The 14,202-nt window shown below is 36.0% G+C and overlaps 1 protein-coding gene across 1 annotated transcript in view; it reads left to right on the top strand.

Annotated features, from left to right (window-relative positions):
• The window catches only part of cdh13 (cadherin 13, H-cadherin (heart)), a 353,836-nt gene extending 342,991 nt beyond the window's left edge, over nucleotides 1–10,845 (top strand). The window contains exons 12-14 of the mRNA XM_059565191.1: nucleotides 2,381–2,614; nucleotides 3,731–3,949; nucleotides 9,881–10,845. Of these exons, the coding sequence (XP_059421174.1) occupies nucleotides 2,381–2,614; nucleotides 3,731–3,949; nucleotides 9,881–9,888 (461 nt within the window). The 3' untranslated portion in view covers nucleotides 9,889–10,845. The remainder of the gene's footprint in view (nucleotides 1–2,380; nucleotides 2,615–3,730; nucleotides 3,950–9,880) is intronic.
• Nucleotides 10,846–14,202: the final 3,357 nt, after the last annotated feature.

Here is a 14,202-nt window from a genome sequence, read left to right as displayed (position 1 = left end):
AATATGTTAATATCATCTTTATTAGTGTGTTTATGTAATGTCTTAATATAAACTTCATTGCATTTGCCTTTATATATACCCCTTGCTTGAGTGTGTAGCAGTGTGGTACATTAAATATGAATATATCCAAAGGCCTTTTTAGTGTCTATATTCATCACAGATATGATCTCTCAACCGAACACTCTCTGTTCAGTGAAATAGCACAATAACATTCTACCAGATACTTCACAGTTACTGATCTTCTGACAAACAGAGGCTTTTTTCATGTTTATTCATAAAAGGTTGACAAAGAAGACTTAAATTTGGAACGTCTTACACTGTAAGGAATAGTTCACCCAAAAAGTAGCATGTACTGAAAATTTACTCACCTTTAGGCCATCCAAGTTGTAGATGAATTAGTTTCTTCATTAGAACAGATTTGGAGAAATGTAGCATTACATCAGTTGCTCACCAATGGATCCTCTGCATGGGTGCCGTCAGAATGAGTGTCCAAACAGCTGAAAAAAACAACTCATAAAATATCAACAAGTAATCCAGACTCCAGTCCATCACTTAACAGCTTTCACTTTCAACAGCACAAGTGAAAAGCTGTGTATTTGTAAGAAACAAATCCATCATTAAGACTTTTTTTTTAACTTTAAACCGTTGATTCCTGCTAAAAATGAGTCCTGTATGCATAAGATTGCTTTCTCCAGTGAAAAGTTCATCTTGTCTGAATCAAACAGCATTTACAAGCACAATGGTCCAAAATGGTTCTAAACAAATATGTTGGTGGATTTTGTTTGAGAGGACAACACATGGACTTTTTCAACGGAGGAAGCTTTATCATGGACTGGAATTTTGGCCAGTAAGAGGATTAAAGTTTAAATGCCTTAATGATGGATTTGTTTCTTACAGACATGCAGCTTTTCACTTCACAATATGCTTATTGATGGACTGGTCCTGTGGGTTACTTGTGGTTTATTGTGATGTTTCTATCAGCTGTTCGGAATCTTATTCTGACGGGACCCATTCACTGCAGAGGATCCACTGGTGTGCAAATTGTGTAATGCAAAATTTCCCCAAATCTGTTTCGATTATGAAACAAACTCATCTACATATTGGATGGCCTGAGGCTGAGTACATTTTCAGTCAATTTTGGGTGAACTATTCCTTTAAGGACAAAAATGTTACTCCGAATCACATCAGCTCATGCTCTCCTAGGTGTCCAAGCCCCCTAAATCCCCCTTGAATATTCTAGCGTTTAGCATTTTTATCTGATCTTGTTTTTTGGGTCAGAAAGCAGTCAACAGCTGTTGTTATGAGCAGGAACCTTATTTATATTCAGTCACTATATAGCAGAACGGCCATATTTATGTAATACTTGCTTTGACCTTTGGCGTCTTTCAATCATAGGTTTGCTCACTGGTGTTAAAAGCAAAGAAATGGACGTATTTACTAATGCACAAACAAGCCACTTCTACATTTTTTACGAGTTCATGATTTATAAATCAGAATGCTGTTATCGCTCATGGCTGGACATGTTTATTTCTGTGAAGCATACTGAGAAATCTGCTGCTTTTATGGTGTTAGGCGAGACCGTTTGCTTTTGTCCACAGACACACATTCTTTTCATATTGTGAAATGTCTTGTTACATACTTGACAATCGTTTTGAGCAGAAAATCAGTAAAACATGGCAAGGATGTCCAAACGCTACTCTGCAGGGGTATTTTAGAGACGCAATTGGAACAAACCTGATTTCTTTTTCTACTGAGACATTACTTGCTCCCATGTTTTGACACCGTGTCTTTTCTTCTTCCTTTGAGGCCTAAGTGTTCCTGGCAGTACGAGGACAAAATCATTCTGTAATTACTGATCCTGTCATCGGATGTTAATTGCGGCTGACCTCCAGGGCTGTTTATAATTATGCAGTCCTGCAATAACTGCTAATCTCCTAGACACGGAATATTTCAAAAGCCTTGAATAATGTATTTGTTTTTTGTTTTTTCACTGTGCAATATTCAATAAAGTGCAATCTGAGTCTTTCAAATTGAGATAATTGTTGTTACTCCAAGTCAGAAACTGAGTGATTTGATTTGCTGTTATTTTTCCTTCTGTATAAACATTGATTGGTTTTGTCTGTGTTTCTGATGCATCCAGTTTGCTTGTGCCTCTGGTTTTAAGAGGTCTTTAACCCACTTCACTTTACAGTATGTAATGTAAACTAAACAGGCATATTACAAAAGCTAATAAAATTGCAATAGCATAAAATTACTTAAACTTAAAGCTAAAAATAAATTCAAATTATTAATAAAAATTAAAATCTAAATACTGTAATACTAAAACTACTTAAACTGTTGGTACTTTATTCTTTTAACATTTTGCCTTTTGTCTCAATAGGTAGTCCACCTGCCTCGGGCACAGGTACATTGATAATCACTATAGAGGACGAGAACGACAACGCTCCCTACATCTTCCCCTCCGTGGCCCGCGTGTGTGAGGATGCTAAAGACATGAATGTGGTGGTGATCGGGGGACGAGACAAGGACATTCATCCTAATACAGATCCTTTCAAGATCGAGCTTGGCAAACAGCCAGGACTGGAGAAAACATGGAAAATCTCCAGGATCAATGGTAAGTTAATTCTCAGATGGGACAGAAACAGCCACTGACCCACGGTTAAACACATGCCGGCTATTTCTAGGGCCAGTCTGAAGAAAGCCAGTTGGTGCTTTCACTAAAGGAATAGTTTACCTTAATAAAATTATGCTTAATTGGTTTATTGTTGATCAATCATTTTCAGCACAAGCACATTTATTAAAAGTGTGATCAGGGGGTGAAAACGCTGCATACACAGGCATAAATTACTAAAATTCTCTATGAATTAATTACTTAAACTGCAAAAATTGTGTGCATATAATTGATCATTAATTGTAATGACAATCAAACATGAAAATTCCTAAAAATATTAAAAAGTTATGGAGTGACACTTTGAAATAGCTTATAGAATTTTGAGCAAAATTAACTAAGATCATGATATTCAATTAAGAAACTTACTGAATATTGGCATCCCTTGGATCAATAGCGTTATTGTGGCAAACTCAAAATAAAGGTCCCAAAAGACAGTTTTCGCAGTGATGCCATAGAAGAACCATTTTGAGTTTGAGTGTTTTTTTTATTATTATTATTTTTCCCTTTTTTTCTTTTTCTTTTTTTAATAACCTTTTTTCCAATATAAAAAAAACATTTGTGCAATGAAAATGTTTAAAGTTGAACCACAGATGTTCTTTATGAGCCTTTATTTTTAATAGTGTAGTCTACCAGCTATACCAGCACCTAACCAGCATGAACATGAAAATTCTAGTATTTTCACCAGGCTCAGGTGGGTCACATACTGCTGAGTGCAAGAGGATTGGTTTATTGTCCCAGACCGTGTGTGTATCATTAAGTATCACCCTGACCAAATAGCTGAGTGTATTTTGGGTTTATCTTAGCACTCTCGATTACCCATCTCTCCTGAGAACACACACCCAAACATAGAAAGGCATGTGAATCTCCAGAATTCTGTGAGCTGTTTGAGAAGAGAATCAATGGCAGAGGCTGTGAAACGAGAGAAACAGTATAAAAGAGGTCTGGTGAGGTGATATGAGGTCGAGTGGCAGAGTTGAAGATACTCTCTCTGACTGACATGTAAAGTGACCAGAATGCTACTGTACATTGTTTTTATTTTTATTTTTTTATTGTTTTCAGATACTCACTCCCAGTTAATGTTGCTGCACAGTCTGAAAAAGGCCAATTACAACCTGCCACTGGTTCTGACTGACTCTGGAGTCCCTCCAATATCCAACAACACAGAATTGAAAGTTCAGGTGTGCACCTGTAAGAAGAACAGAATGGACTGCAGCCATGCTGGCTCAATCCAAACAAATCTCTTGCTACTGCTGGGACTGGTTCTGCTCTCCATCCTCTGTAAGTATTCTTTCACTCCACCCCTCACAACACTCACATGTAGAGCTGATCCCTCTTATCAGAATGCGGGCGATTTGTTCAAATGCCGAGTTTTAAAGTTTGATAGATGATGTAGATGTTGCATATTTCATGGTTTCTAATAAAGTCCAAATAAATATTGCAAGTGTTTCAGATCCAGGATTCTGCCCAACAGCAAAAAAAAAAAAAGTAAAGTCAGAAATTTGCAGAGTTTATTATTGTACAAAACTCTCTTAATCCTCGAATTTGGAACCTCGTCCATTCAAGTATTGCTTAAACCCAGTTCACAGACTGCTTGCATCTTTGAGGCACATTCTAACTATTTACAAATATTTATTCAAATGTATTTATTCCCAGACATACATTCAAATGTACACACACACACACACACACACACACGCACACACACACACACACACACACACACACACACACGGAGTTCAAACATCTGAGACCACTAGTGAAAATTATGATATTAAATTCAAAATTATATGGTCAGCATAATTCGACTGAAAAGTATTAATGTAAAATATTTTCAGTATTGATTTTGTTGTCTTCACAAGACATTAATTGATGGACTGGAGTGTGGATTATTGTGATGCTTTCATCAGCTAATTCTCTCAATCTGAACTCTCATTCTGATGGCACCCATTCACTGCAAAGCACCAATTGGTGAGCAAGTAACAATGTAAATCTGTTTAGAGGAATAAACACTAACAAATCACTGAGACATTATAGTAACATCCCTGAGATTATTTATCAAATACTGTGTGCTAGAATTGTGCCAGGAGCTATATATTTTTTCACCAGAAATCCCACTTTGGTAAACCAGCATGGCATAGTACTATAGCAACTAATCCAATAATTTCAGCCTATTAACATTCACATATTCAGCATTCACACCAAAAAAAAAAAAGATTGCTAAAAGAACAACTCTTAGAACGGGGAAAGAATGCCTAAAACTATGAAACGAAGCCATACAATAATATGTAAGGCAATGAGTGGGGCAAAAAATGCAGAAAAACTCTAAGGCAGGAAATGTCTAAGAAAAAAGGAATGGTAATTTATTTGCACAGTGTGTGCGTTGTTGTTTTAGACCGTTTGTGCATGTCTGGATATATGTCTCATAACAATGATTTACATAATTTGATCAGTTAATCTCAACCAGCTATTCAAGGAACAACAACTCAATGATCAATATAAAATTGTTATGAATATGAATTTATATAGAAAAGCAACATTTTAGAACATTTAGAACCTGAGAAAATGTAGCTATTTACTGAATTCCCCCCAAACTTGAAGCATATGAAGTCAAAATTGAGGTGAAAATATGGGTATCTGAATGATATGCACAGAGATAACACAAACAAGAAAGTGATTGGGGGAGAGAAACTCTGGAGAAGATCTGCTACCATGTTTCATACAGATCTGGAGATATTGGCTGTATAGTGCCACAAATCACAGATGGATCCGACTCTTATCCAAACCCAGAGCAGAACATCCCTTCTGAACAGTCAGTGCACAGATTTATTTTTCCTCTGTTTTCCATTTTAGAATGGCTGTATAGAGTTCCATTATGTTCCAACCCCTCTAAAGGAGTGAATTATTAATGTTATTGCCGGGAGAAAGAGTCACCAGGGGGCCGTGTGCAGGTTTAGGTGGGAGATTAACTGTGGGACAAAAAAATAATACACTTTGACACACACACACACAGACACTGCAAGAAGCCCAAGACCTGCTGTAAAGCAACCTTTAATCAGTGCATATTACTTTAAATGCTTCTATGTGTCTCTGACTGCTGCACTAGTGGCCCTACACATGCTGTAAATCTATCCTGATATGTATCAACTCTTAATGCAGTTCCGGGCTTTACCACAGTAAACAGATACTGGGTGATGGCAGACATTCTGGAAGAGAAGCCAATTTCCCATCAAACTGTACAGCAAAGTATACAGGCGAACCTTAATATATAGATACAAATCTGAAAATATACATTTAAATTCTAAATATATAGATGCAAATCTGAATATATTGTTATAGTTCTGAATATATATATGTTTGTGTGTGTGTGTGTGTGTGTGTGTGCTCTTGTTTTTGTGGCATATCAGGACACTTTGTAAAATGACATGGGTATGACACAGGTATTACAAGGAGAGGGGGACTTACAGTATGAGGACATAAAACATGTCCCTATTTTTCAAAACGCTCATAAACCATACAGAATGAGTTTTTTTTTTGAGAAAGTAAAAATGCACCAAGTTTCCTGTGAGGGTTAGGGTTAGGTGTAGGGTTGGTGTAGGACGATTGAATATATAGTTTCTACAGTATAAAAACCATTATGCCTATGGGATGTCCCCACTTTTCACAAAAACAAATGTGTGTGTGTGTGTGTGTGTGTGTGTGTGTGTGTTTTCCGCATTCAGGTAGTGATACATTGTAACAGGAAATCTAAAAGTGTGTGCATGTGTTTATTTCTCATGTGACATGACAGAGCTGGTGCATGCTGGTCTCAGACTTCCACTACATGTAACTGATGACTCATTGTAAGGAATATAATGAGACACACTGTTATGTCGCACACTGATCGAGTGGGAGGGAAAGAGTGTCTGGCTTCAGTTTCCTTATCACCTTATTGAACCCTGACCCCTGTTGAGAGAGAGAACTGAGAACAGGCAGATAAGCCAAGAAGCTCAATGATGGAGCACTGTAAGACAGAAATGGCCAAAAGATTAGACAGAGTTCACTTCATCTGTCTCCTCTACAGGAGACACATATTCACACAAACTCGTGCATTACCAACATGTACAACGTAGTTCACTGGTTTGTGCCATTCCATTTTTTATGAAACTTTAACTTCTGTGCTGATTTGCTCTTTGAATCATTGAATTGTGTGTGATTACACTGGTGATGTCAATGTTCGAAGGGAGAAAAACACATTTTCAACACAAGATGAGGCTGGATTCTGATACAAATGTCAAGAGGAAACCAAATTATATTTTCCACTGACAAAATAGGCTTTGATGTAACAATCGAGCTCAAGATCAGATCACAGAGGAGACTGTTAAGAGCACATGTTGAACAGTGGTAGGGTCAAACAATACCAAGATGACCATACTGCCCCCTGTAGGACTGGTTTCAAACTACACTTTAGGGATCACATTTCTTTGGGGTCAGTAAGATATTTTTATTTTGTTTTTTTAAAGAATGATAATTGAAATTAACATTTTTATTTAGGAAGGACACATTAAGTTAATCAAAAGTGTCAGTTAACATGTTTCTGATGTTACAAAATATTTCTGTTTCAAACACTTCATCAATTTATCAATGGCAAAGGTTTTAACACTCTAAAAATATCTTAAATGCAGTGTCTTTTTACTTGTTGACTGGTTACTTTTTAACCTCGTCCACCATTTTACTTTCCTACAAATAGCATGTTACTTCTGAGTACACTCTATGTGAATAGCATCTATAACTATTTGCAGTTTGCTCTTATTTTAACCAGGATGGTATTTGATAAATAAACAGTTTCTACCATTTAAAGTAAATAGCGTCTACCTTTTCTTGCACATGTTTAAAGTCTCCATGCTTAATAAACAGTGAGGAAGTCCAGCCTGTAAGCACATGAAAATTAAACTAAAAATTTCAGTCCTAGTTGATTTAATAATCGCCGTAATTGAAAAATACATACCAGACAATGATTTGGAATACGTTCCTAATGTGATTTTTCTGGACAAATGAAGAGTGGTGATATACTCAACAGACCTCTAAAACTACGCTTTAATCTGATGAAAGATGCCCGACAGTGGTAAAATATAATTAATCCACAAACAGGGAAATAAGCGAGTCCAAGTGAGTCTGGACCCACTGAAGTTTAAATCCCTTTATCTGCCAAGATGGGCGCTTTTACTCTTTAATCCACTCTGGGTACTGATGTGGCCTGTCTCGAGGGGAAGAGAAATTTCCACAGCATCGACCCGTTTACTGGCTCTTCAAGCCACTTGTTTTGATGTGCCATCCGCAGTGCACCTGGCAGATAAAGCGTCACCTCTTCTTGTTAATGAATTTTCAAGCGTGACAAGAATGATTAATGCCACAAGCTAAAATTACAATTCCTGTTTTTAATACTCATGGGTCGAGCTTTTTCAGAACTCTTAACCTTGAGTACTGAACACTGGAGTAACTTGTCCCGTACGTGTGCTATTGACATGATTGGTACCTCAAATCATTTTAGATTTAAAGGTGAATGATTAATTTTTAGAGTTAAATTTAGTAAAATTGATTTTTAAAGGGATAGATTTTTCAAATATTCTTTCATTATGTACTTGCCTTCATGTCATCCCAAACCTGTCTGACTGACTTTCTACTGTGGAACAAAAAAGTTTTTTGTTTTTTTTTAACTTTAAAACGCTTTTTTTATCATCATGTGAAGAACATTTTAATAAGGCAAATGTTTCTATTGATATTAAATGTTCTTTGTGGAATCAAAGATGCCAATGAAGGACCTTTATTTTTAAGAGTCTGTACAATAAAGGTCATTGAGGTCCTAAACAACATTTGACCATACTGACATATGGACCAAAAGAAAGAAAAAGAGAGAGAAAATCTGTTCTTTTGTTTTCAACAGTAAAATGAAAGTCATGCAGGTTTAAAACTCATAAATTATGTAAACATTTTCAAAACCTCATGTTTTATAATTAAACTATTATTTTCCTTTAAAATTACGGCTCCAACCTCTTAAATCTATCTAGCTACAAATGGAAAAACTCAGACTCCTGGCTCTAAACTTGAAGCCCATCATGAGTGACTTTTCTACTTGGCTGATGGAAAGACAAATAGAGGGAGTGAATGATGAGGGTTGTGTAAGGGAGGAGAGGGGGGTGAAGAGGAGTTTATTTCTATCTGACAAAAGCTATGCAGGGTTCATGTGTGTTATTGTGCCTTGTTTCACTGCAGCTGACTGCTGCCACAACCACTTTCCTCTAATCAGGCTGATGGTAATTAGATCAAACAAACTTTCGTCTAGCTGCCTGCATTGCACGCTACCTACACACTTACTTGTGTTTCCCCCTTAGGAAGATGGAGTGAAGAGTATGTGTATGTGAGGAGATCAGAGTAGTGAGGACTTTTATCCTCCCCTTGCTTGACTTCATTGCATGTGAAAGCAGCAAGGTGAATTGATTCAGTTGTATATTTTGATGTTTCAGGCTCACACTCTGCCTAAGGGGGAAAGTATTACCTAGATGCATTTCGGGCCCTCTGCACATGAATAAACGGGGCTAGACTCTCATTATAATATGAAAATGGCATTTGTGGAACAGAGCAACGTCAGCCGTGCTTTTAAGTGCCGTTCAAGTCTTATTTTCCTTCCACTACCATTTAGGATCAAGCTGTACAAACATATCTAGTAGAAAGAAACAACAAGCAGCAAAGGGGGAAAAAAAATCAATAGTCCCCCCCCCCCTCTGCATTTAATATTCTCTAGCATCGGTTCTGGCATGGTTCGATCGCTGTTGAATTTCTGAGATCCGTAGGCCAATTCATTTCGCTCAAGTCTTGCAAAATTAGACCTTGCATTTTTCAAAGTTACATTTTAATCATATTTTACGATGATGGCGGTGTGGAGTGGAGTAAGGAAGGAAAGTGAAGGCAGAAGTAAAAAGCTTTAAAGTTTCCTGGAGCTTCGACGAGAATTATATTTTGTTCCTAATTAGTTTAAGTACCTTGTTGTGGTTTTTCACGTTTTACATATCCATTGCATGAATATTATGGAAATATCTCATGTTGTCTTAAAAATGTCGAACCTGCTGCTGAGGGAGACTAAGTTTATTACAACCTCAGATGTTCTGTTAAACTTTTTAAATGGCGTTTAATCACCGTTTTCATATTTCTTCTTGTCTCTTTTCTCTTTCACAGGCTTGTAAATTCCACTGATTCTTTCTGTAGTCCTTTTACAACACTGAAGAAAACCTTCTCTTCTCCACACGCAAACCAGGCTGAGAGAGAAGACCTCACCCCAAAAGACCCTTTGCACCCTCCATTTATGTTCTCCTGCTTTTCACCATCGTCTCTCTCTATCCCCAACTTCACTGCCTCCACCTTTTTACCAGGAACTTTCTCTCTGTCCTCTCCCTCCTTTCCATGCACTTCCTGTCTTCTCATATCTCTGGAATACATCATGGACGGCACCGCCTTGATGCTCCAACTCTCTCTCTCACTGGACAAAGATATATTGAATGAGGGCAAAGCGATTGGACATTTTGATGTACTGAAGTTTCCTCTGGTTAAAGACTACTGTATTTGATCTTGTTTACTAATGTAAGGGAAGGACACAAGGCTTTGTTAGTCTGCAGTGGTTGTGTTTTCTTAGGGCAGGGTGGTAGCCAGAAGCCTTCAGAGTCTAAGAAAAAAACATCTCTTGCGTCTTTTATTTTAGTTTTTTGTTCAATTGCATTAGTTGTTATGGAGTGGAACACAATATATCTTTAAAGTAATGTGTCAGATGGTGGGGGGAAATATATATTTTATTTTTTACCAATGTACAAATATATTAATTATCGTATGTACTTTGAGCCTTATTCTTTAATGACCCCTCAAGAGAAAAAAAGAAAGGAACTGTGTTTTTTCTAAATTTTAGGGCCTATTTCTAATGCCATTGATGTTTTTTTTTCCTTTTTTTTCATCTACAAGTTCTTGTTCTTGAGTCTGAAGAGCGATTTGCAGGCAGAGAGCAAATCTGTCTTGTGATTCTTGATTCTGATGGTACGGCATTTATTTAATTTTCTCCCTCTCCTCTTGGGTCAAGTCAAAGAGGCCAGGGAAGGCTGTTGATTCAGTGGTTTTTGTTTGTTATATTTTGCACTTTTGAGAAGAAGACAAGAAAAAAACCCTGTAAGTTCTGAAAATGGAAAGAAAAAGATGACGTGGTGAATGAGCTATGTCTGTCTTTTGCACTAATTTAATAAAGCTGTTACTGTCCTTCCCACCACTTTAACTTTGTTTGTTTGTTTAAAGCCTGTCTGGAAGAAGAACCAGATTCTTTGATGGAGAAATATCATGAAATATGATTCTGTTTTTGGCATTATATGGAGACTGAATAGATTCTAACCTGGATACGGCTGAAACAATAAACATACCATCATATGCACATAATGTATTTTAAAGATATAGAAAACTAAAGTGTTCACAACAACTTTGCAAAGTTAAGGAGTCTTGTCTATTAGGGCATTATTGTTATTATTATTATTATTATTATTAAACATTAAATGTGAAAAGATATTGGATTCCTGATTTCATGCTGTATATATTGATCTATATTTTTGTTTGTTGAGAAAATAGATACATTTATATATTGTAGAATATAGTTTTAAGTAATATACTGGGTAATTCATGCAAAAATGCAGTTGTATAATGTAATATTGTTAAATGTTTTAGTCCATATTTGTAGCATTAATTCAGGTATCCATTTGTATCTTTCTACCATCTTTTCATATAGCCATGTTTTACTAAGCAATGTTGTTAAAAGGGTCTAAAAATAAATACTTGTCCTACTTCTCCAATGTAGCTGCTTTAAAAAAATGGAAATGTCTTGGTTTGAAGGTCAAGATACACTTGCATATTAATTGTGATTTTTATGAAGTAGCTCAGGCATTTAACTAGCTTTTGCATTCATTTTGAAGTCAGAAAAAAATTACTCTTGGCTGTCATCATCGCTAAGAACAAATAGCATCTGATACTTTCTCACCAATTTGATTAACTGAAATAATTAGCTCATAAACCACCATTAACATTTCCCAGGCACAGTCTAACTAACTAACTCCTTCTGTATTAATAATGTAAAAATTAACCTGTGAAACTTTGCAAGTTGCTCTCGGTTTGAAAAGTGATGCTTACACTTTGACAAAAGAATGGGGAACATTTGGAGCAATACTTGTTTATGAATTGAAATGAATAACAAGCCTTGATTGTCTATTTTTTTTTACATTGTGACTACAATATAAAAGAATAATGGTGACCCAGCAATGTAGTCAGCACCCTCCTCCTCACTCGACTGAATGAGACTCATTTGGATTTCATACTCTGTTTTTGGCCCACATCGATTCTTCACAGCGCTGTCCTGGCAGAAGTTTGTTATATTTAGTCACCGCCTTTTTGTCATAATTACTCTTTGTGAAAACACAAAACGTGCAACACCTCGCTGAATGAGTTGAAATTAATAAATGATCATGCTTGGCCATGTGGATCTAGGATCTAGGACATGTAATTGGAACATGTGTTTGGGTCGATGGAAGTGTGCACAGGTGTGCATGGCCTCGAAGAAGTCAATGGAAATATGATTACTATTTCCAGGATTAGCCTCTAGCTTGATCTGAGAGAAAACTTAAAGACACCATGAAATCAATAATCAACTTTTGTGTCCTTTAGTCCATGTTTGTTATTTCAGGCTTTCTGTATTCTACATTCTCTTACACAAAATGCAAACATTCTCTTACACAAAAAAAATGGACCCTCAAAAAAATCCATGGCCTATATGTTGTTTTCCTCTTTAAACCATTTAACCCCATTCAAACCGGTTCATGGTGTCATTCTGGTTTTTTATTACAATCAGATGTTTATATTTACAGATCTTGATTATTGATTACTGAAATTTTTAACATTTGGTTTGTTTTAACATCATATTCTATTCATGAAATATGTATCTAAAAGTGGCGAGTGAAGGCACATGCTGCATCTCTGTAAGGCAGGTTGGTGGCTACATGTCATACTCTCCATTTATTCTTTACACTTACTCCATTTATTTGTAGGATAGAAGCAGCTTTCTTCTATGACATTAGGGATTTGTCTCCACAAATTTCAATGACTTCTAAATCCTTTGAGAGTGCTCTTGCTTTAAATTAGCAAATAGAGCGAAGAGAAAACCCTCTCAATGTCAGTCATTCACCTCCTGACCTACTACATCTACTCATCTAACGATCACAAAATATTCAAAATTGTCCTTAAAGGGGCAGTTTTCCTAAAACTGAAGAGATATTTGGAAGAAACTACAATGAAAGTCAGTTTAATCCAATGTTATTTTGGACCCTTATTAAGGGAATAGTGAATGGGTGATACAGCTAAAAAAAAAAAAAAAAATTCACCATAATCCACAAGTAATCACACATCTGAAGTCCATCAATTATTTTGTTGTTTGTAAGAAACTATTTGAATTTAAAATGCTAAATTGGTTCAGCAGTTAATTAATTTACAGTTTAAGCCATATAAATATTCAGTGCTCTCGTAAAATTTTTGGTAACTTAAGCCATAACTTTTTACTATCTCAATTTAAACGGCATTAAACTATCTGAATGTCATTGCATTAGAAAGCAAAATAACCAAGTGATGTTTATTTTAAAGAAAAGAACACTTTATACGCAGAATATTTCAATGGTTCAGAATCATTGCACAAATGGCTCAGAAAAGTTAAGTTAATTCTGAGAAAGGTATGGCATCATTTGTTTGCAGACGGCACTTGATTTGATTGTTTCTATCTAGTGTAAGGACATTCAGACATTACTCTTTTTCAATATTTTTCAGAGATGAAAGTGTCCATATACTGTTCCTTTTTTGTGTCCTTGTTTCCAGTCACTGTATGTTTTTGCATCTGGGTGACTGTTTGATGAAGTGACACAGATGCCAGACGCACACAATGTTCACATCTGTCCTGCTTGGCTGGAGACTAGTAAATAAAATTCTGTTTTTTCTTGGGCATGAAAAAGCATGAATGTAGGACTGTTTATGTTTTGTTTTTCAGTCATGCTTTTCTCTTTCTTTCATTTCTGCTCTCTCTGCACACCATTCACTTCCCCCTGATCCTGTTATATCTTTTAATGTCATGCTGTCTCATCTGTGATGTATTTTTTCACAACGACACTTTGAATCAGAAGCATAGGAACAACCTTTAATGATGTCAGAAGAGTGTGTGATTTATTTTAAAGTTTCCAGCACTGATAATAAATCAGCATATTAGAATGATCTCTGAAAGATCATATGACACTGAAAACTTAAGTAATGGCTGATAAAAATTTAGCTTTGCGTCACAGAAATAATTATATGAAAATAGAAAGCATTAAATATTACATTGCAATAAAATGTTAACAATATTACTGTTTTACTGTGTTTTTAATAAAAAAAAATTAGCCTTGGTGAGCAAAAAAAACAAATATTGAAAAAATATATTATTGATCCCAAACATTTAAGCA

This window comes from Carassius carassius, chromosome 13, assembly GCF_963082965.1.
Source record: "Carassius carassius chromosome 13, fCarCar2.1, whole genome shotgun sequence".
Classification (NCBI taxonomy): domain Eukaryota; kingdom Metazoa; phylum Chordata; class Actinopteri; order Cypriniformes; family Cyprinidae; genus Carassius; species Carassius carassius.
The sequence above is the reverse complement of the archived record's forward strand: the minus strand, read 5'-3'. Positions and strand labels throughout refer to the sequence as shown.